Raw genomic sequence first — 19,592 nt, forward strand, 5'->3', positions numbered from 1 at the left:
TCTGTGAGATATAACTTGCTGAGAACGAACTGCATGCAGACAAATTCTTGGCCCAGCTCTACGTCTCATCGAATAACACTCAGCGCTGCTATTTTTCAAACCTTTCATGCGACACGTTAGTTAAATTCTGGTCAAAGTTATAAACTGCTTGCTGACGGGTTTCGACCATTTTGTACAATCCTTGCTTGATCTTCCCCCGAGGTGTGCGACAAGACAGTACAGTAAAGGATGGCATTCAAAAACCCATTGAGCATTGTGTTATGTGAATCTCGCATTCTCGTTACAGGATTCGAAGTTCTCGCAAAGCCGGCACCTAGCTATACTAGGGTATGAGTGAATGGCTATAGCAGTTGCTCTCTAGCTAGAGACTCCACTTCTCCAAAAAGAACGACCCCCAAACAACACAAACACTCGAAAAGGTCAAAAAAAGAATAGTTGCATCGGCCGGGAATCTAATTGAATGTTAGGCACAAGATTCGAATTCTAGGCTGAATGTGGAACTTACCGAACCCGGGGCTAGCCGAAACTGTTCTCGAGGAGAGATGGCAACGGCTAATTTTACCACTAAACCACCGATGCTGAAAGGTATTACTACCAATGTGACCTAACCAGGGGTCGAACCTGGAATCTCTTGATTTCGGATGTGAATCGTAGTCAAGCGCCTTGCCATTGGGCCATTAGGCCAAGTGATTGCTTAGTAATTTGATGGAGAGCATTGAAGTTGAAATCAATATATCCACCATGAAAATTGAAATTGAGGTGAAGAGCGGAGATATTTTTGAAATTTAACTTTGGGAAGAGGGAACCATAGTGGGGTGTCCGTTTGAAAAAATTATCATGTCCCACTGTGGCTAGGGAGGGGCCGAAACTTTCCGAAATCCGGGATTTCACAAGGCGAATGTGTAGTGGAGCATCCCTAACATTTCAATTTCTTGGTCTTTGTCCTTTCTACCAAAATCATAGTTTTTTTGCTGATTTTCTAGGAGAGTAAAATATTCCCAGGATAAGTGATGACCTTTTTCTCAAAGACGATACATGATGAATTGATACCTGCAAGTGCGTTTACCCGTAGCTAGGAGATGTGTCTCATGTCAATCATATCGAAAAAAATAATTCCAACATCGGCCACGCAGTTAGTCCGAGTAGTGATTTACGTTTTTGCAATGGATAAATGGTGCAAGACTATTGATTCCATCATTACCTAGTTGAAGCTCAAGGATCGGAGGTGAAAGCCGCGGAGACAAGAGTTGATACTTGAATAGAACTTCTCGTCATACAATACACAACTCGAGTCTACCCAAATGCAGTAACTGCAGCCGTGCCTTTGTCGGTGATATTGAATGATACGCAGATAGAGAGAGAGCTTGGTACTGGTTCAGTAGAAGAGTAATTCCCAATCATGTTCGGCCTATCGCAGATAGGGTCGGGTACGCTTGCTCGGCACTGTACGTAAGGATTAACCTTATTATCAACGGTGGTGCTGTTTCATGAATCTCTCCGACGAATTTCCTTTACCAAATGAGCAACCAAAATACTTTGGTTCAAAATACTTTGGTTCAAAATCAATTTACTGGTTTCAAGATTGCTAAGTGATAAGCGGCACTATGTACTTCCTGAACTCTCTGCCCACTATGGTACTTACTCTAAGTGATGAAGTATGTAATCGACACGAACGAGTTTATAGTTGTGATGAGATCACTGATGTAGCAAAAGGCGCTGCTTCGGCTGCCATAGTCATTCGCATCGTCTCTGGGACTCTGACACCGATCTGAATTTGCAATTATCGGCACCTGATAAAACCAAGCCTCTTGAACTTGTAGATCATACATTCGATGCCTCATCACCACCATGCTTCTTAGCCCCGATCATTACCGCGTGTTTGTCGTACGGCAGGTGCATTAGGAACAAGCCTGGTAACTCAGATGAAGATGCCTGCAGCCTTGCATTAGTAGCGCGATTTGCATGTGGAGCGACCCGTACCATTCGTCGTCGCTACCATCTTTGCATACGCGGCACTAAAATCCAAGCGACATATCTTGGCCCAGTGGTACAACGAAAGGAAGATCAGAACCCAAGAGGGATGGCCGCGAAGGGTTAGGCGTGCATGTCGCCACCACAGGGCAGCTTGGTGCAATATCAAGGATGACAGCAGCCGGCGCCATGTCTTGCGGTATGTACCCATCTTCCGGCAAGTTTAAGGTACCGCAACTGAAAAGAAAGCATGGTGCTCGCTCGAAAATACCCCGACTGACTCGACAGTTCCCGTCTTTGTGAGACATTCGAGAGCTGTTCCAGCACGCCACCCGGCTCGTGTTCTCAATACTTCAAAATTGTCCGCATGGCTTGTGTGACAATATCGTTTCTCCACAGTCCCACAAAGGTAGTCATTTCCACAGACAGCCATGTCAGCCGCTCTCTGTTACTCAAGGGGCCAAATGAAGGATCTCGTAGTCGCGGTTCTGATATCCGGCTCTACCAAGAGACATCAGCCGTGGCAGCTACGGAAATAACGTAGGGTTTCGGGATCATCGTATGCTCCCAAGTGTTTAGTCCCATAGACTACGTCGTTATTGAAGTGAGATGGCTCGAGAGCACGCGTTGTTGAGCCGACGTACGTACGTACTAGTAGCGTGCCAAGAGGAGCCTTTGAGGACTTCCCCACCGCCGTATTCTCAATCTGTCAAAGGAAAAGCGTAAGCCACGATGCCCATATATCGACTTCCCCGCGGCAGATGGCAAAACTAGTTTAGATGGATCGAGATACGTGACAGGTACAGGCAAGTGTGCACATTACTTTTTCCAGAAGCGTGTTTCATCGCAGCGCGCTATTTTGCGAGCGTCGATTCCCACCTTGTCCGACTGCCGACACATACCAGACGACAACGGCCGAACTGCAACAAACGTATCATGGGTGCTTGAAATGAACCGGGAACTTCACCCGGGTCTCTTACGTTCTGCATATCACCATAATGTTGGAAATTCGGAAGGATACCTGTTCGTTAGCCTGCCGATCGCGAGGAAAAGCAAAGCGTTGCTCGACCACCTTTCCAGGGGGGGAAATGAGCCTCCCTCCGCGTACGCTCCAGATACACAAACCTATCTGTTCTTTTTCGATTCTTCTTTTGGGCGCATCCTACAATATCTCCTGGCTCAAGCCCCCAAGCCACCATCCGTATCGGCGGAAAGGTGTGGTGTGGCAGATGCATAAGCACGCCTTTCAACGAGTTGAAAGCTTCCGCCGTGTTCAAGGCGTATGAATATGGCTATCATCCTGACCAAAATCTATGCTATCGTGAGGACGGACTTGGAGAAGTGGACCTGCAGTAGTGTCAAAAAAAAGCACATCGCCTGTCTTGGTTCGGAAAAAGCTACCTACAGGGTGCTGGGATCAATGCGAGCCCTGTAGAAAAGCACGCAACTGCTAAAAGTATGGGGAGACTCCGTGGCCAATCTCATGCCAGCATCCAGCACCACTGGTGCCATGTTGATGTGGCTCTTTGGGACGCTAACGACCCCGTAGACCAGGGACAAGTATTATACGCCCAAAGCTAGCATCCAGCTCCCCCACTCGCGTACCTTACAGGCAGACGCCGAGCACTTGTATGGCCCGCACCGTGCATATGCTGCCCCTGGTTCATTCTAGGGATGCCGATGAGGAGCTGTGAACCATGCGTAACTACGCAGTATTACTGGGGGTTTAAACGCCATGTTGTATCCGTCTTATGAGATACCCTCCTCTAGATACCCTGATCCCTCCACTCCAACTCCACATCCACACACTCCTTTCTTCTCTTCAAACATTTGTTTCGACATTCCTCCTCTTCTGCAGTCTCTTTGGTCAAGCTGCATAACCTCGAGCAAACGTCAGTACACCACTACATTCTCATCACACCATGGGTGGGGATGCAAGTGCGGTCTCTCCTTCAGTACTGCCTCATGCTTCACTCGCCCATGACCAGGGACCTATTCACCTTGCTATCGTTGTCATACTCGTCTTGATCGCGCTCGTCATCTACTCGTTAAGGGTGTTCACACGCGCAAGGCTACTTCACTCATTTGGCTTTGATGATGGACTCATGTTTCTGGCTGCGGTATGTCAAGACGAACGACACAAGCACTACACAACTGACATCTCGGCAGCTGTGCGCAGTAGGTGTTTTTGTTACATTTACTGGATTAGTGGAGCTGGGTCTAGGACGAGAAGATCGAGACACTGCGTCTCTAGTTGAAAGCGAACGGTTGGGTCCATGGATCTGGGCACTAAAATCAGTCTATATCTTCGGGCTTGGGCTAGTAAAACTATCAGCCGCCTTCACACTCTTGCCGGTATCCAACTCCAGATTCCACGCCTATGTATACATTTGCCGCGGAGTCCTAATCATTGGAATCATGTGTAAGTTTCCGCAGTAAGAAGAGAGACGGAAAGGCGTCAAGCTAACGTGAATAGTCTTGATATTTTGGCACACACTTGAATGGTTTATTTCAATTCTCATTCATTGTATGCCCCTTGTCGCAGCTTGGGATTTCTCATACGGTGGGAACGCAAAATGCATGACGCAAATTGAATCTCAGCATTGGGCTATGGCAAATTACAGTAGGGGACGCGCTCTTTATCCTAGCGAAACTGTACTGACGCTTCATATCAGTAACTAATGCAGCTTCCAGTCTCTTACTGGTTGTACTCGCGGTCCCTAACATCTTCGGCTCATCTTTCAAAATTGGTGTCAAAGTATACCTCGCACTAACAACTGTGTTGGCGCTTTTGTACGTCCAATTCCTCTCAGAGTATGTTCAGTTTGGCTAATATCTCTATAGTTCATGCGCTATTGCCATAATTCGAAGCCGAATGGTCGTTGTTTCCTGGGCTGAAGTAGGGGATCGAGGCAAATACGACTTGTCGTTCATGACCTGGGGCACTGTCGAACTTACAACAGCCATGATAGCCGTGAATCTTGGTACCTTGATACCTCTTGGTGGAGCCATCAAAACACCAACAACAGAGCCCCCAACTCGGCGCTCTCCCCCCAAAATCTCCGGCCCTGTAGCGGGAAGCGCTATCCATGTATCCCATGGCGATGTCGACTCCATCTTCAATGCCGAGCCCAGCGCCTCCTCCGAATCAAAGCAACGCAACAGCCGATACTCTGGCAAAACAATCATGTATCGCCCTAACACTGCATATTTCCCCGCAAGTTACACCCACCCCGGTCTTACGCGGTTTCACGACGACGAATCGAACCTGGATTTCGACATCGAAACTCCCTCCACCCGATCGACGCGCAAACTGAGAAAACCATTCCCGCCTTCACGCTTCTCCGGATCAACGACATATACGGTTGACACGCGCAGAGCAAGTGATTGGTCGCAACTAAGTGGATTCACATACTACTCTCATGCATCATCGCCTGAGTTCAGCAACTCGCAAGAGAGCACGAACAGGATGTCAGTTGGTCCAAAGGAGTTGGACGAATTTAATATGTGCTCTGGGAGAGATTCAGGGAGTGGGAGCAGTGCGGGCGATGAAAACCAAGAGATTCGTGTTGTTTCTGACGAAGAGAGAAGAAGCGGAGGATTCCCGACCATATTCCTGGAAGACGACGTGAGGCATGTATACAGCCCTAGGTATTAACAAGTTGAGAAAGAAGACGGGTTTGAGACATGCGTCAGTTCTTTCTAGAAGACACAGTCTGGTCCGCAAAACACTCCATGCGATTAGCGAAAGCGGACAGCGACCCAACACCCAAGCGAGGGTGACTTACGTGCGATAAATGCATTCCCTTGTTTTCCTTTGTCAACGCCAGAATCGACATCATCGGAACATTTTTCCTTACTATGTGCAGAAGCGCCAACATATTAGAGCCCTACTCATTCACGCGAATATCTCCTATTACCATTCTTATACAACCCCCCTTATTATATCATTAGCGCCCAAATATTTAGTATTAGAACGAAGAAGAATCAGAATTACATTTTCTCATTCTCTAAGAGACAGTTTCTCGCTCGTGTGCACCCGTGACCGAAAACTCAGTGAAGAAGTTGAAGCAATCAGGTCCAGCGTTTCTTGATGTACTGCGCCTGGTAGCCACCGGGTAGCTCGGTAACCCAACCATCAATATCTTCGTTGACTACGCGCGGTACGGTGCATTTGTTCATGGCAGCTGCATCTTGTGTCTTGAGCGTGGGACAATTGACATAGCAGGGCGAGTCGAGAGCTCGCTGTAGCGCGTCGCCTTTCCAGCCGAAGACATAGTCGCCGTGGTTCGCAAAGCCAGTTCTATTTCGCCACGTATATGATCAGAAATGTACGCTAGAGAGTATTTTGGGTCGCGAGTTGAAGAAAAGAAACAGCTTACCTATCGCCAAAGCTCCAGACAAATGGTTGACTACCGTCCTCGGGCCATTCAGCCAAGTCGTTGAACGCACTGGTATCCCAGACCACTTCGTAGAAGAGCTGGCTCATTCGGACGGGATGGCTGGCTGGACAAGGTCCGCCGGACTCAAAGGTCCCGTGTTCGGGATACGCCATGTGCGCCATGTGGTCTGGGGAATCGAGGTTTTTGCCATCCCAGCAGCTAACATCGTCATTAGTAAAGAATGCGGGTTGAGGAACATATCAGGGGTGCAAGGGTCTCCTTACGTAGGGAAGCGAACAGCTGTCATGATACCAGTCTTACACGGTTTATCTGGGAAATCTAGGGTTTGTGGATCGCGGGTGTCGATATGGTCGAGACAGGTAAATGTTAGCTGTCTGAAACGTTCAGCTTCTTGCTTGGAGCGCGCGTTGACGTCCCCGATGAACATACGGAAGCCCTGGTCTTGTCAGTCGATGAAGATGCGCCTAACAAAGACGCGACACCTGAGACCTTGACATACCGGCTGGAAAGCCTGAACCTTTGATGTTTGCTGGAAGTTATAGAGACCGTCTTGCATGTAGTATACTGTCATTCCTCCGTTGACGCCGTTGAAGCCCGAGTTCGGAATTTGGGGCACCCGCTTGTATGTCCCGTTTCTGGCTTTGAAGTATCTATGGTATTTCGTGTTAGGGGCTTGCTAGAAGTTTGATTGTAGTTCTTACAGAACAGCTGTCCAGTAGTTCTGCATAGAGTTTAGTGGGAGATTTTGGAAGAGCATTTTGCAAGTTTACTCACTGAGAAGTCCTCGCTGAATTGGCAAGATGTGCAAGTTGACTCGCCTGGCATGTCTTTCTCCGGATCCATGGTTATGTTGAAGGAATCCTATGCACGCTTAGTCTTGTTCAGTCACAAATGACGATGAGTTTTGTACTCCTCCGAGAATTTGGTGAAGATGCGGAGAGGGAGCTTGACCGGGCGTGACCAGCGGGTCTAGTCTATCGATGACTAGTTGGGCACAGGGAAAACGTAGCAGCGCTGTTACAGGAGCAGCAAGTGCAAGAGTTGTAGCGCCATACAACCTCATATTGGCCGGAAATGAGACGGTTTCGACCTGAATATCAGAAATGTACGAAGAGCAGCTCTTTGTCGCCGAAAGAAACCTTGCAAAGTCCAATTGAGTTATGGAAGGCTACAAAGTCCCAATACGGCAATTTCAATTATGTAGGTTGTGTTTTAACGATTCTCTCTGGAACTAATGTGGCAGTACTGCACAGTATTTAATTGCAAGATGAAAATAGCCCTCGACTTCCCACGTGGAGAAGGCAGTCATCATTGTATAATGCATTCTCCGATGGCCCCGGCTACCCGTGTTACATTTTGCCATCTTTTCAAGCCAAGTGCAGTTTATTTGGCATGCCAATCTACCGTGCTGGGCGTTTAGGTCTCCTGATCAGCCTCGGATAGGTAACCAGGTCTTGAACTTCCAACACTCCTGTTTGGTACAATGTACTCGCGGCTGTCAATCAGAAACCAGCTTTGATCCATGCTGACAATTTCCACTTTTATTGAGTATTTCATCATATTTAGCCATTCTTGACGATCAGCATTCATCTAGTGGTACATGTATTGACTTTGCTTCGGCAGTTGTACTGAACACTGGAAGGGCGGAGGACGCCCCACCTATATGGTATTCAATCAAAGGAGGAGAAAGCCATCACTGGCCATGCCTATACCGCATCGTATTAATCTTGGTGGATGTTCAGACAAGGTTGCACAAGCCTTAATCTATTCTATTTTACCGACGCGCTAAGTTGTGGGGTCTTCTCTTGGGTGCTGTCTATCACCATCTTTTGGTAATTGCACATAGTTATCGTCGAATCCTAATAAAATCAGGATAGCAAACAGATTTCGTGATTGGAGGGATTCATCGTTCCAAGTCGGGTCTTTCGGAAGTCCCAAGGTCTTGTAGACGCACACTGATGATACTGCCGTGGGGCTATGGCCGGTTTAATATCGAAATGTTGAATAGAGATACGAGAGGCCATGAGTAAAATAATCAGATACAGTATCACGCCATCTGATGGTTGTGTAATCCGTGTTTGTAGAGTGTGATTACCGGAATTCCTGATATCCTTCTAGAAAGACAAAGTTTCGCGGTACCCACGGCTTCCATAACCTATTTGATTGTCATATCATTGAAAGTACTTTGTCACAAACTTGCCCCTTTACAACCGCCATGAAAATCACCACCCTTCTCAGCGCTACATGCTGGTTATCATTCGTATCCGCCGCCTTTGATTACAATAGAGGAGGGGCGGTACTCAAGGCTCCTGACGGTGATTCGTTTCAAACGGTTACTGGTACCTTCGCCGTCCCAAACTTGTCCGGCTCGAACCGATTATCGATATGGGTTGGCATTGGTGATGGGTTGGAGCAGAACACCATTCTCAGTGGTGGCATCGTCTACAACAACACTTTGGAGAGTTTTGCTTCGTACTTTCCAGACCCAGCAACAGATACGACTTCAGCTGTTCCAATTGCGAAAGGCGATTCGATCACTATCACGGTCAATGTTACACTGACAGGTGGTACAGTGACAATTGGGAACAATGCGCAAAACAAGAGGACAACACAAACGGTCGCAGCACCAGCAGGCGTTGATCCAACTTCATTGACTGCCCTAGCAGCTAATTGGTTTGTTCAAGCTTACCAAGTTATTCCTGGTGAACTTGTAGCAACGCCAAACTTCGGCACAGTGTCTTTCACAGCCGTGAAGGCGACAACTAAGGGTGGAGTAGATGTACCAGTCTCAGGAGCTGGCCGATATGAGATCCAGGGAACTAGTGGACAGGTGAGCATCTATGTGAAGTCTTCTACCCTAGCTAATCATTGACTAGATGTATTCTCGAACGACAATCTCTGACGCAGGTATTTCGGTACAGAGACAAACCGTGGGGAAGTAGACGAGTGTAGGAATTAGCTATCAATCACTGTGGAGTGACTATTTGGATCATGTCATCCATGGTTTCCACCAGCCAATGTATATGTGGAAGTAAAAGCCCCAGGGTCATGTCTGATCCTGGAGACATGTCTGAATCTATGCTGAATTATAGCATCATTATGAACAGTTATCCTTTGTAGCGCATTCTTTAACATGATCAGAGGCGGTCTGGAAAATCGAGAGTTGTTGTTAGTACTAATGTAAGAGTTGTGGCGAGTAGAGAAGACGTAGTCTAAAGCTGCTGCGGGATATCGATGACGTGCCCCTCCCACTCCACACTTCCTGACGCGTCGCGACACCTTGCCCATAGCGCGTGCGACAGGCGGACAGGATGCGCTTCAAGGCATCAATACAGAACATAACAACCTTTACAAGTAGATTTTTACAATCTCCAAGGACAACACGATCGCTGACAATTAAACAGAGCTCACAGCATCGCTCAATTCGCTCGGTCCGCTTGCATGGGTCAAACTGAGCGAGGAGCAGGTATGCTTCACGATTATACCAGAACAGGGCACCCAAGTATGGGCGTAAGTCTACTATCTTGCTGCAATTTTGTCTCTCATTCTAACCAAACATAGTGTCCTTTCTATTGTAAGCGTGGAGAAGACTAGCCGACAGAAGCAGAGCCTTAACATGTGGCGCAGGACTCTATCTTTGAAACCATCAGCGTGCAATCAGCAGCGAACAATGTCATCAACCTTGAAGTACCGCTGGCATCGCTTAATCGCGCTCTGAAATCAGCAGTGAATGCAACATCAGCTCAAATACGCCTCACAAAGAAGGATAATCTGCCCATGCTAGCTCTCACTATTGTCACCACCACCTCGTCCAACACATACAGCGCCTTCCCTACAGGCAACAATGACGGCTTCGATACTGCCTTTGACAGTAACTTTAGTGGTGGAAATCGTGAGACAATCGTGACCCAGGAGATACCCGTGAGAGTCCTCGCGCCAGATACGGTCGCTCATTTGCACGAGCCAGCTTGCCGGGAGCCAGACGTACACATTATACTGCCGCCTCTAATGCAGCTCAAGAGTATCAGCGACAGATTTACCAAGCTAGCGCTGGCAGACACAAAGACAGGTAGCACCACTACTTCGGCTAGAACGCGCTTGGAAATCGCAGCAAACATGCATGGCTGTCTGAAGATGAGCATCAGATCCGACGCCATGAACATCTCATCCATTTGGACCGATCTCAACAACCCGGAACTGGACCCAGGCCACGTGGCAGGGGGCGAGAATGGCATTGCGGAGCACCCTAGTACGCGCATGAAGCAGCTCGGGAGCGCCGATGGGCGAAGCGATGAAGGCTGGGCTGTGGTGCGTATTGATGGACGTGACTGGGGCAAAGTTATGAGCGTCGGTAGGCTGGGTGGGCGGGTCATTGCATGTAGGTGGCCCCCATACACGGCACTTGTTACCCGTTGTCATGCTGACTTTGCGCAGGCTTCTGCCATGAGCACGCTTTGATCTTGTATGTTTACTTGCCTAACGACAATGGTGAGGACGAGTCGGTCTTGACGGTACGTAACGTTGGTCTTCACTGGTTTGCTGAACAGGTTACTTATTCGAATGTAGTACTTTATTAGTTCCTACAGCGCATAGTGATGACTCAGGAGTATCTTTCCAGTCACCACCGAGTACTACCATCCCTAGGAGAAAAGAGACCCTGTAATCCGCGTACTATTACGCAAATCCAAGCCACGTTGTTGAAACTGCATCATGCAACCTCGCATCTACCCATTGTCCACTCAGCCCTACCCGCCCGCGGGACCCAACTACGCAGATCAGCTATGCAAGGCGACTCAGACCCCATCAACTAGAGAGAATACCAACAAAGTCAAGAGTCGAACCGCGAGTCCCACGGCTATCTACATGCATTTCTTTGTCTATGCACTTCATGCTAGTCGCATTAACCGTACTTCAAGCCCAAAGTGACCCGTATATCGCTCCCTTGCGTTACACCAAAGTCCCAAATAAAACCCCATCCTTCGCCTACCCTCGTACACGCCCCCCCCCCCCCCCCCCCCCCCCCCCCCATCCCCAATTACCTTTCGCCTTGTGGCGCAAGCACCAAGCGGAGCGCCCCATCCCATCGCGCCGGGAGCCCGGGAGGCGGAATCGCGGAAATGCGGAATGCGGTGTCTCGGTTCCGATACGAACATGTGTTTGGCCAGGGACGCTACTATCAAGCTATGTAACCATGTAACACTTGGTGAGGCTATGAATGGTTTCTATGAACGTCGATAGATCACCTACCTTTTTCCCGCAGTTAGCAAAAAATGTAGTGCGAATGAGTCGAAATGCATTACTGCAAAGTTCGAACGGTGATACTCCAGCCACCTTCCATCCTAGCATCGTTCGATTTCTCGGGTATCGGGACATGATCCAAGCAAGAAAACCTCTGGGCATCTCTACTACTACGTACCTACAAATCCGCCTAACCGCACTCCTCCCACGTGCCCATCCCCACTCGCATCCTTCCCACCCTCCAAGAGAGAAGACCCCCCCAAAAAAGCACCCAAAATAACCTCCTCGCATCAAACAAAAATGACCCCAAATACCCCTTCTTTAGGCTAAGCGCAAGGCCCCAGTCTGACAAGCACGTTCGGAGGATCCGAAAATAAACCACCACATGCTCCCCTCGCTCTGGGCTGACCAAACCGGCCAATGAGAAAGAGGGAAAAGAGAGGGGGGTGGTTTGCCATGTCGTTCAAGGAAAAGCAAGAGTTGCCGGTTTGGGCGGATGCAGCGTCATGTCAGCATGAGGGAGTCATAATAGGAATTAGTCAATCATGTCAAAGGTGATCAGTCAGCCCTACAAGCGCTTGTCGCGCTTGTTTTGATTTTTTTGCGTGTCTGGACAAGGTTATGTGCGTGTGTGTGTGTGTGGATGTAGAAGGATGATGATGTGGGGGTTGTGAGAGTAAAAAGAACCTATTTTTGGGGGGGTTTGGGCCTCGGTTAGGTGGGCAGGTGGAATACAGAGGGAGGGCGTGCGTGCGCTGCGGGACCTGCAGAGGAGCAGTTGGAGGTGTGGCCTTGGGGCTTGTAGGCATGTTGCGAGATGGGCGCGTATGAAGGGGGGGGATGATGGTTGAGGTGGGAAGGGGAAGAGGGAGAGATGGGTGCTGGGAAGGTATGATGGGAGAAGGCTGGTTGCGGGTGCAACGATACAAAGGTATTGATTGCTGTCCAAGTGTCCCGAATGTTCTGCTACAAAGGGTATGCAAGTATTCCTCGTTCCGTCAATCGATAGTGATGGCAGCGATATTGTGCCTTGCTGCCTGGTTCTGCACCTCGTTGTGTTCCCTGCATATGCACATTCCGACTCGCACACCCATGACTGATTCCCAAGGCGTTGGATACCGATGGGAATCGAGGTCCAGCCATACCCTCAGGGGTTCTCGGTGCCATGTGCTTGCTGCTGGTCAGATATTCCCGGCCTCCTGGGCTGCCGTAATGCCTGCTCGCTCGTGGCTGTCCTTGGGGTCATCCGAACATGGCGCATTTCCCAATGCCGAGTGACCGGGAAGCCGAAGGAACGTGTGAGAGCATGCAAGATTTATTGGATAAGGATCGGGAGTCAAGCTTCGAGGCGTGCATTATCTGTTGTGTGGGTGAATAAGGTCCGCGAGCGTTTTCCCCCTCAGGAAATTACTGCCAGCTTTTGGTTCGGGGAGTAAATCCTTCACAGCCCTCGTGGGTGTACAGCCCGCATTGTTTTCGCATGGGTACCTTAGCATACCAGACGAACGTTGGTTCCTGCATCCTAAAATACTATTGTGGAGACAAGGCCGATTCAGCTGAGAGCTGGCAGCGGTAGCTATACCCAATAGAGGCATGTAGTCGCCCACTATGATGATAGGATGATAGAGCGGGTGCTAGGTAGAGGGCAGTACAGCTGGACATTGTGCGCTGAACGTACCAGGATGCACCAGACGCCGTCCCCGAAGGGCTGCACACATCGCCGACGGGCTGCATGACGAATGCTACCGTTCCCATCGCCCCAGGCACAATTTGGCATAGACAGGCATATGGGTATGCGGGTAGGGCTAAAGCACAAGCGCTCTGACATGCACCTGCGAGTACGTATGCTCGCGATAGTGTCGAAGCAGCATCCAGGCCGGCTCTGCAGCTTGATTCGCTTGCTTCAGGCTTCTTCCAGGCCCCCCCCCCCCCCCTCATCTGGGCGGCCCCGAATCCAAAGCAACGTGATGCAACGTTGCGCAGGTGTGGTTTGCACTTGGACACGGCACGCACGACGAACTCTGGCTACGTACGCGTGGCTTGCTCAGAAGCGGCATCTTGCAAAAAAGAACATGGGCTGCTCCGATAGGATTCCTGCCATGGAGTAGTAAGAGATGCGCAGTGCAGATGGTTGACCCAAAGGGGAAGTGAAAACGACCGGCCACGAAGCTGCATGACTGTATCGAGCCGTCCAATGACATGGAAAAGTGCGCTTATGGATGGACAAAGCCGTTCGGGGAGGGAGCTCGCATGGGCTGCCCAGGGCCATGGCGTGGGGGAGGCTGCAAGAGGGATATGGTTGCTGTGAAGCCAGTCGTGCACCGTCATATCCTAGCACTGTCGTCATGGTAGGCAGCAATTAGGAGCAGCATCAAGACGTTTGGAGCAAACGCTCGCATCTTCTACCCTACACATGACGAAGCACGTGTAGAATGACTCTTCATTCCTTGTGCTTTGCAATCCACACGGAAAAGTCTCCAATAAGCAGCGCTGTCCCACGCTTTTCTGCACGCTTCTGTGTAAGTAGTCAGCAAGCCAAGTTAAGCTGCGCACACTTACGTACGTACATACACACCACACCCATCCATCCATCCATCCACATTCGCTACCCATGTCGCTCTCCACCCCTGCTCGTCCGTACATTTTGCATCACATTGCGGCTCTCTCACCCGGCCGGTCCCTTTATTTCACACTGCCACGCCGCCCTAGGACTTATTCCTGTCTTCCCAAGCGGAATCCCCATGGCGCGTTGCTGCGCACCCCCGCTCGCCGGCGACTAACGGCTACGGATGACTAGATCGTGGCTTGAACCAGGCCCGCGCGTCCGCCACCGTTCCACCGCTGTGGTTGGGCAGGCCTCGCAGGCATGTATGGTCGCGGGATAAAAAATATGGCCTGTGCGTATAAAGACGGTTTGGATGCCTGGCTGAAATAGAAGGCGGAGAGAAAGTTGGAACGGGTACGCAAGCTCACAAGCATCCGAGCGCCCTTTTTTTAATCTTCCTTCCTTTGCCCGTCCGGTTCCCGAGTGGTACCATTCCTATTTCCAATCCTCCGTCGTCGTTTCTAGTCGGCCTCTTTGTTTCATATAAGTCGAGTCCACATCTCTCTTTTTGTGTCTTGGTTTCAGTCAGACATCCATTCAATCCATCCTCCTCTTTCACGCCTTTCTTCAGTCATCACCAAGTGTTTCTTGTTTCAGCACCAACACCATCCACTCGGATACTACTCAGCATACTTGTCGTCTTGGCCAACACTGTTTCACTCTCAAGACTGCAGTGCAAGACATTCTCATCTGCGCCATCTTCCACACCAAACAAGACCTCAAATAGACTCCAAACAAAGCACGTTGTCGGAATCCATCAAAGTCCCCGCAATGTCGCCATCAAACACCCAGGAGGACGCCGCCCAAGGCCGTGGCGGATACAACTAAGACCCTAGCGGGCCGTGCCGTCAAACTATACTGGGACTCACCTTGAAACGCATCGTCATCACTGGTGGCCTGTTCCCTCCTTCATACCGGGCCTCAAATCGTCTACTCGGTACCATGACGATACCATGATGAACATGATACTCTCCATTTTGGCCCTTCAACTCAACCACTTATCAACCTCCTCATGTTGATATTCTCTTTTCCTCTTTCAACACTTTAGACACGTTCACCACACTCCATCTCCTGTACTTTTAGTTTCTCTACCTTTTTTCCTTGGATTCAGGCATAGCGAGCGACGGCGTTGAGGGAAGCAAACCTTAGACAGGGCAGGGATACCACGGATCAAAGGCATTGCTGGGCGTTTATATGGGATACCCCCTTTCTTGTTGTATTAATCATCATGTTATGCTCGGGTAAACAAAAAGAGCAGACGGGTTTTACGGGATATGGTATATACAGTGTAGGAGTTTTTTTTGGAGTTTGTTGCATCTTACATTGACCGTTTATCTTTTGTTTGAATTCATGCTATTAACTGATTTTCCTTGTCTTCCTGAGCTTTGATGGGTTTTCACTTTACTACTCCCAGTTAGAGTGACACGGTTACGCTAGTGGCTTCATGTAGCCACCCTGCTGACTTTGCTGCTACTTGATCGTACATCTTAGGCTAGCCCCTCTACTTTTGATATCGCCGTTTGGGTTTTTTGCAAACGCGACAAAGTTGTATGAGGACGTTATCACTTTCCAACGCAGAACCTAACAGAATAGCAATGTTAGCGAAATATCCGTCACAAGCCTCCACCAACGACAGCCACACATGGACTAACGGCCACCATTTTGAGGCACCGATGATCCGCAGGTACTGTGCCACAATCGATACAGCACAGACAACGTGATGCTACAAGCGTCGTAGCTTATCCCCAGAGCACATCCGCTTAGCCCCCCTTCGGAGCCTTGCGCCTGACTCTCGGGGGGCCAAAACCAAGGAACGCCTTGATGGTTCTTCCAGAACGTTGCACAACACAATCAGGCAAGGAGAAAGGGGCCAGGGCGACTTACTTTTCAAAAACAACCCCCAAAACTTCTTCAACATCCCCGCTCTCGCCTCGGCCCGTGATACGAGCCAGGGCGTCAGCAGCGGACCGTAGACATTCGGCAGCGACTACTATGTCTACTTCATCTGCCTCGCTGATCGGACATGCAACCGAAGACGAACTGTTGACGGTCGTGAGAAAGGCAGATAGATGACTGAGACACTCGGACAGAAGAAGACGCTGACGCTCGGTTGTGCCCAAGGATTCTTGCCATATGCTTGGATCTGGATCCGAGTCAGAATCGGGTACAAGCGCCGTAGTCATAGATTTGAAAATGTCTTGCAGAGTGGTGAGGAATGCCAGTATATTACCAGCCGTGGCCTCTTTGCAAGAAATGAAACTTATTCGGTCTTCGGGCAGCCCGAGCGCAGAATGAACTTTCTCCTTCCATTCTCGTTGAGCGGTGTCAAGAGCAGAGATCTGGTCGCTTTTGTTGATAGCGAATATGACGTTGATGCCAATGTCAACACACTGCTTCGCCGTCTCCATGACCTCAACATCCATATCGACTGTGGCATCCTGGACGACAATCAAGACATCCGACTCGAGGGCCCTTTGCTTAGCGCGCCTGATGCCTTCTTGTTCTACCGCTCCAACCACATCACCACCCACTAGGCCAGCCCTGCGTAAACCAGCCATGTCACCAATCTTCACGAGCCATCCACCCATATCCAGTCCTACCTCGACCACATCTCGTGTTGTGCCAGCTTCCTGAGATACAATGGCAGCATCTCGCCCAACAATACGATTCAGCAAGCTGCTCTTGCCTGCGTTGGGTGCTCCGAGAAGCGCAACACTGATTCCATTGCGCAGCAATTCTCCGCGTACAGCGTTGGAAATGTGCGCTTCCATCTGTGTGCTCAAGACCTGGACTTGGGATGCAACAGAGGCGCATAATGCTGCCGGGGATTCATCAAAGTGTTGGTCTTCGGAAAAGTCGATCAAGGCTTCAAGCTCACCCCGCGCCTCCAGTAGGAGTTTGCGCCACTTCTCATAACGCTTAGCCAGTGAAGAAGTTGTGCCTCTCACAGATAGCTTGCGTTGCTGCTCAGTAGAAGCTGACAAAGTCTCGCCTAGCGACTCGATCTGCGGTAGGTTCATGCGATTGTTGGCGAAAGCGCGTCGGGTGAATTCTCCAGGTTCCGCATATCGGATTTGTGAGCGCATGAATGCTGGAGTTTCTGATACTGCGCCGCATTCAGGTATAGCTGCCAGCACTGCACGCACAACTGCTGGGCCGCCATGTACATGCAGTTCCAAAACATCTTCGCCAGTCACAGTTCTGGGCGCTGGGAAGTACAGAACAAGGGCACCAGAGTCAAGTATCGTCGCAGGTGAAGGCGGCGAATGTGGGGCATATAATTTCCGGAGAGTCGCATGCCTGGGCTTAGGGAGTTCAGTGGAAGGACAAAGGCCTTGATATACCTGATAGGCGTTCAGCATTTTGCTCTGCGACATGACATGGTGGGCCGAGGGTCACCAACCTGGTTGCATGCTGGACCAGAAATGCGAATTACGGCTATTGCAGCCTTTCCGGGAGCCGTAGAGAGCGCATAAATGGTAGAGTCTTCGTGATTTGCATGGTAAACGCGACGCTGCGATTCTTTCAAGGTGAGTTGGACATGGTGGTGGGGTTTATGGTGCAATGCTCTGATCCGTGAGCAATTGAGAGAATTGAAGACGTAGTGAGATGGAACAGTATGATCCCGCAGTCTCAGATGGCATATGCGACTGAGAGCAGCGAATTTGGCTCTCATTCCGAGCTGATTCATCACATGCTCGCCATTTTTGTCAATGTTTTCAAGACGGGAACATGAACAAAGATGGGATGGTTCCACACCTCCGCAGTGGTCCGTGCACACGCTAAAATAATTTCTTGAGATCGTCGCTGGCTTGCGCCTGCACTCCAACCTGCTCATCCTGCTCGCCCTGTACCAGAGCGACAGAGCTTCTTTTCTCTGAATATACACATTTTGTATTACACTACAAGCCACTACAGGCTTCTGCGATACATATAACAGGACGACAACCGCCTGTCGATAACGCGCCACCAGCAACACCATGGCTTCAGACGACCTAGTATGGTCCATTATCGGCACCGACTTTTGCAGTTACAGTAGGCAATGCATACAGCTCCGCATCGGAATCGAAACTGACTTTTGCTAGAGCTTAAGACAACAAAAGACCAGACTTTTTGCAGAAACGAGCACAACGTATCAGGTTACTGCTCAAAGCAGTCCTGTCCTCTTGCAAATTCTCGATACGCCACGATCCGCTCCGACCCCGCGACCGGAAATTTGTACCTTTACATCAAAGCCATTGAACGCGCTCATCTTCCCTCGCAATGGTGGGAGAAGATAAAACTTCCCAAGAACTATGCTCAAGCGCTCGAGCTTGTAGATCAACACCTTGCCTACTTTCCCAAGTTCCTGGTTCACAAGAACAAGCAGCGCCTCACTCGCTTGACTCAAGTGAACCTGCGAATAAGGCGGTTAGCCAAGGAAGAGGAGCGCCTCGGAGAAAGACTTGTGCCTAGGCTCGCACCCAAGGTTCGCCGACGAGAGGAGGGCCGAGAGCGCAAGGCACTTGCTGCCGCAAAGGTCGAGCGCGCGATTGAGCGAGTACTGATTGAACGTCTGCGCAGCGGTGCGTATGGTGACCGACCGTAAGTGCATCCCTTCATTTCTGCCTGCATGCCCTGCTATGATTATCACTTTTTAACCCTGAGATCCACGATGAGGATCAAAAAACGCAACACTCTAATTTTTTAATGAGCATCAACACATATTGCTCTTGTATTTGTTACTGTGTTTTTTTTTCAGAGACTGACTTAAATACAGCATCAATGTTGAGCCCAACGTGTGGAAACGAGTTATGCGTGGCCTGGAGAAAGAAGGCCAACTTAAGGGAGACCAAGACCTCGACGACGGTATTGAGGATGAGGATGAGGATAATGAGTACGAGCAGGAGATGGAGAACGGTGTTGGAGAGGTTGAGTATGTCAGTGACATTGAAGGCGAATCAGACGACGAGATGGAAGACTTTGAGGATTGGATAGGAGGCCAGAGTCCAGACGACGGCACGAGCGGTGAGGATGAGGAGAGCGGTGGCGATGAAGAGGAAGAAGACGGGTCTGAAGACGAAGACACGGCGGCGCTTAAGAAAACTCTGGCCAATCTCAAACGCAAGCGTCCCGCCGGCCCACCATCAAAACCCAAGAAGAAGCCTTCAAAGGACTCAAAGGGCCCCAAACGGAAGATCGAATACGAAATGGAGGGTGCGCCGGCAAGAGAGGCTGTGCAGATTTGATACCCATATGGTTATCCTGTTGGCGTTTGAGTTTGCCATTGTGAGAACAAGGGCACAATGGATTGGTGCAACATGTCTCACAATGGCTAACAGAGCAAATTATATAACAAAAGATTTCAGTTCCAGACTTAGCTCTTGCTTTGAAGT

The 19,592-nt window shown here is 49.7% G+C and overlaps 7 protein-coding genes and 1 non-coding gene across 8 annotated transcripts; 4 read left to right on the top strand and 4 right to left on the bottom strand.

The window, feature by feature from the left end:
• Positions 1–600: 600 nt before the first annotated feature.
• On the bottom strand, positions 601–684 carry PSV08DRAFT_t62. Its single transcript has one exon. It is a non-coding gene; the product is annotated as a tRNA-Arg (tRNA).
• A 3,209-nt stretch (positions 685–3,893) lies between these two features.
• Positions 3,894–5,629, top strand: PSV08DRAFT_365209 (uncharacterized protein; the record flags this gene model as incomplete). The annotated part of the gene is made up of 5 exons (XM_014224971.1): positions 3,894–4,091; positions 4,141–4,393; positions 4,448–4,594; positions 4,647–4,764; positions 4,816–5,629. 5 exons carry the CDS (start codon positions 3,894–3,896, stop codon positions 5,627–5,629), a joined length of 1,530 nt encoding a protein of 509 aa, XP_014080446.1.
• Positions 5,630–6,045: 416 nt separating this feature from the next.
• PSV08DRAFT_373840 (uncharacterized protein) lies at positions 6,046–7,437 on the bottom strand (the record flags this gene model as incomplete). The annotated part of the gene is made up of 7 exons (XM_014224972.1): positions 6,046–6,274; positions 6,354–6,572; positions 6,638–6,810; positions 6,874–7,024; positions 7,076–7,095; positions 7,149–7,235; positions 7,285–7,437. 7 exons carry the CDS (start codon positions 7,435–7,437, stop codon positions 6,046–6,048), a joined length of 1,032 nt encoding a protein of 343 aa, XP_014080447.1.
• Positions 7,438–8,589: 1,152 nt separating this feature from the next.
• On the top strand, positions 8,590–9,316 carry PSV08DRAFT_355346 (concanavalin A-like lectin/glucanase domain-containing protein; the record flags this gene model as incomplete). Its single annotated transcript, XM_014224973.1, has 2 exons — positions 8,590–9,204; positions 9,251–9,316. The coding sequence occupies 2 exons, from the start codon at positions 8,590–8,592 to the stop codon at positions 9,314–9,316; spliced, it is 681 nt and encodes a 226-aa protein (XP_014080448.1).
• Positions 9,317–9,675: 359 nt separating this feature from the next.
• Positions 9,676–11,072, top strand: PSV08DRAFT_13786 (checkpoint protein Hus1/Mec3). Its single transcript, XM_014224974.2, has 6 exons — positions 9,676–9,728; positions 9,779–9,884; positions 9,936–9,948; positions 10,002–10,752; positions 10,809–10,885; positions 10,941–11,072. Exons 1-6 carry the CDS (start codon positions 9,686–9,688, stop codon positions 10,965–10,967), a joined length of 1,017 nt encoding a protein of 338 aa, XP_014080449.1. The 5' UTR covers positions 9,676–9,685; the 3' UTR covers positions 10,968–11,072.
• A 2,070-nt stretch (positions 11,073–13,142) lies between these two features.
• PSV08DRAFT_250907 (uncharacterized protein) lies at positions 13,143–14,255 on the bottom strand (the record flags this gene model as incomplete). The annotated part of the gene is made up of 3 exons (XM_066092429.1): positions 13,143–13,444; positions 13,646–13,943; positions 14,184–14,255. The coding sequence occupies 3 exons, from the start codon at positions 14,253–14,255 to the stop codon at positions 13,143–13,145; spliced, it is 672 nt and encodes a 223-aa protein (XP_065948176.1).
• A 1,276-nt stretch (positions 14,256–15,531) lies between these two features.
• On the bottom strand, positions 15,532–17,594 carry PSV08DRAFT_365211 (P-loop containing nucleoside triphosphate hydrolase protein; the record flags this gene model as incomplete). The annotated part of the gene is made up of 2 exons (XM_014224976.2): positions 15,532–15,798; positions 16,102–17,594. The coding sequence occupies 2 exons, from the start codon at positions 17,592–17,594 to the stop codon at positions 15,780–15,782; spliced, it is 1,512 nt and encodes a 503-aa protein (XP_014080451.2). The 3' UTR covers positions 15,532–15,779.
• Positions 17,595–18,037: 443 nt separating this feature from the next.
• Positions 18,038–19,572, top strand: PSV08DRAFT_365212 (ribosomal L28e protein family-domain-containing protein). The gene is made up of 3 exons (XM_014224977.2): positions 18,038–18,252; positions 18,303–18,801; positions 18,977–19,572. Exons 1-3 carry the CDS (start codon positions 18,198–18,200, stop codon positions 19,443–19,445), a joined length of 1,023 nt encoding a protein of 340 aa, XP_014080452.1. The 5' UTR covers positions 18,038–18,197; the 3' UTR covers positions 19,446–19,572.
• The last annotated feature ends 20 nt before the right edge of the window (positions 19,573–19,592 follow it).

The sequence above is a fragment of the Bipolaris maydis genome (assembly GCF_028858645.1).
Source record: "Bipolaris maydis strain C4 unplaced genomic scaffold PSV08scaffold_14, whole genome shotgun sequence".
Taxonomy (NCBI): domain Eukaryota; kingdom Fungi; phylum Ascomycota; class Dothideomycetes; order Pleosporales; family Pleosporaceae; genus Bipolaris; species Bipolaris maydis.

What these genes read in the sequence shown, in the direction of transcription:
- PSV08DRAFT_13786 (XM_014224974.2), top strand. Translation starts at nt 9,686, where the DNA reads ATGCGCTTCAAGGCATCAATACAGAACATAACAACCTTTACAA. An exon ending in GAACATAACAACCTTTACAA is followed by an intron (nt 9,729 to 9,778) that starts GTAGATTTTTAC and finishes ACAATTAAACAG; the next exon opens with AGCTCACAGCATCGCTCAAT. An exon ending in GGGTGGGCGGGTCATTGCAT is followed by an intron (nt 10,753 to 10,808) that starts GTAGGTGGCCCC and finishes GACTTTGCGCAG; the next exon opens with GCTTCTGCCATGAGCACGCT.
- PSV08DRAFT_365212 (XM_014224977.2), top strand. Translation starts at nt 18,198, where the DNA reads ATGGCTTCAGACGACCTAGTATGGTCCATTATCGGCACCGACTTTTGC. An exon ending in CACCGACTTTTGCAGTTACA is followed by an intron (nt 18,253 to 18,302) that starts GTAGGCAATGCA and finishes GACTTTTGCTAG; the next exon opens with AGCTTAAGACAACAAAAGAC. An exon ending in GGTGCGTATGGTGACCGACC is followed by an intron (nt 18,802 to 18,976) that starts GTAAGTGCATCC and finishes ACTTAAATACAG; the next exon opens with CATCAATGTTGAGCCCAACG.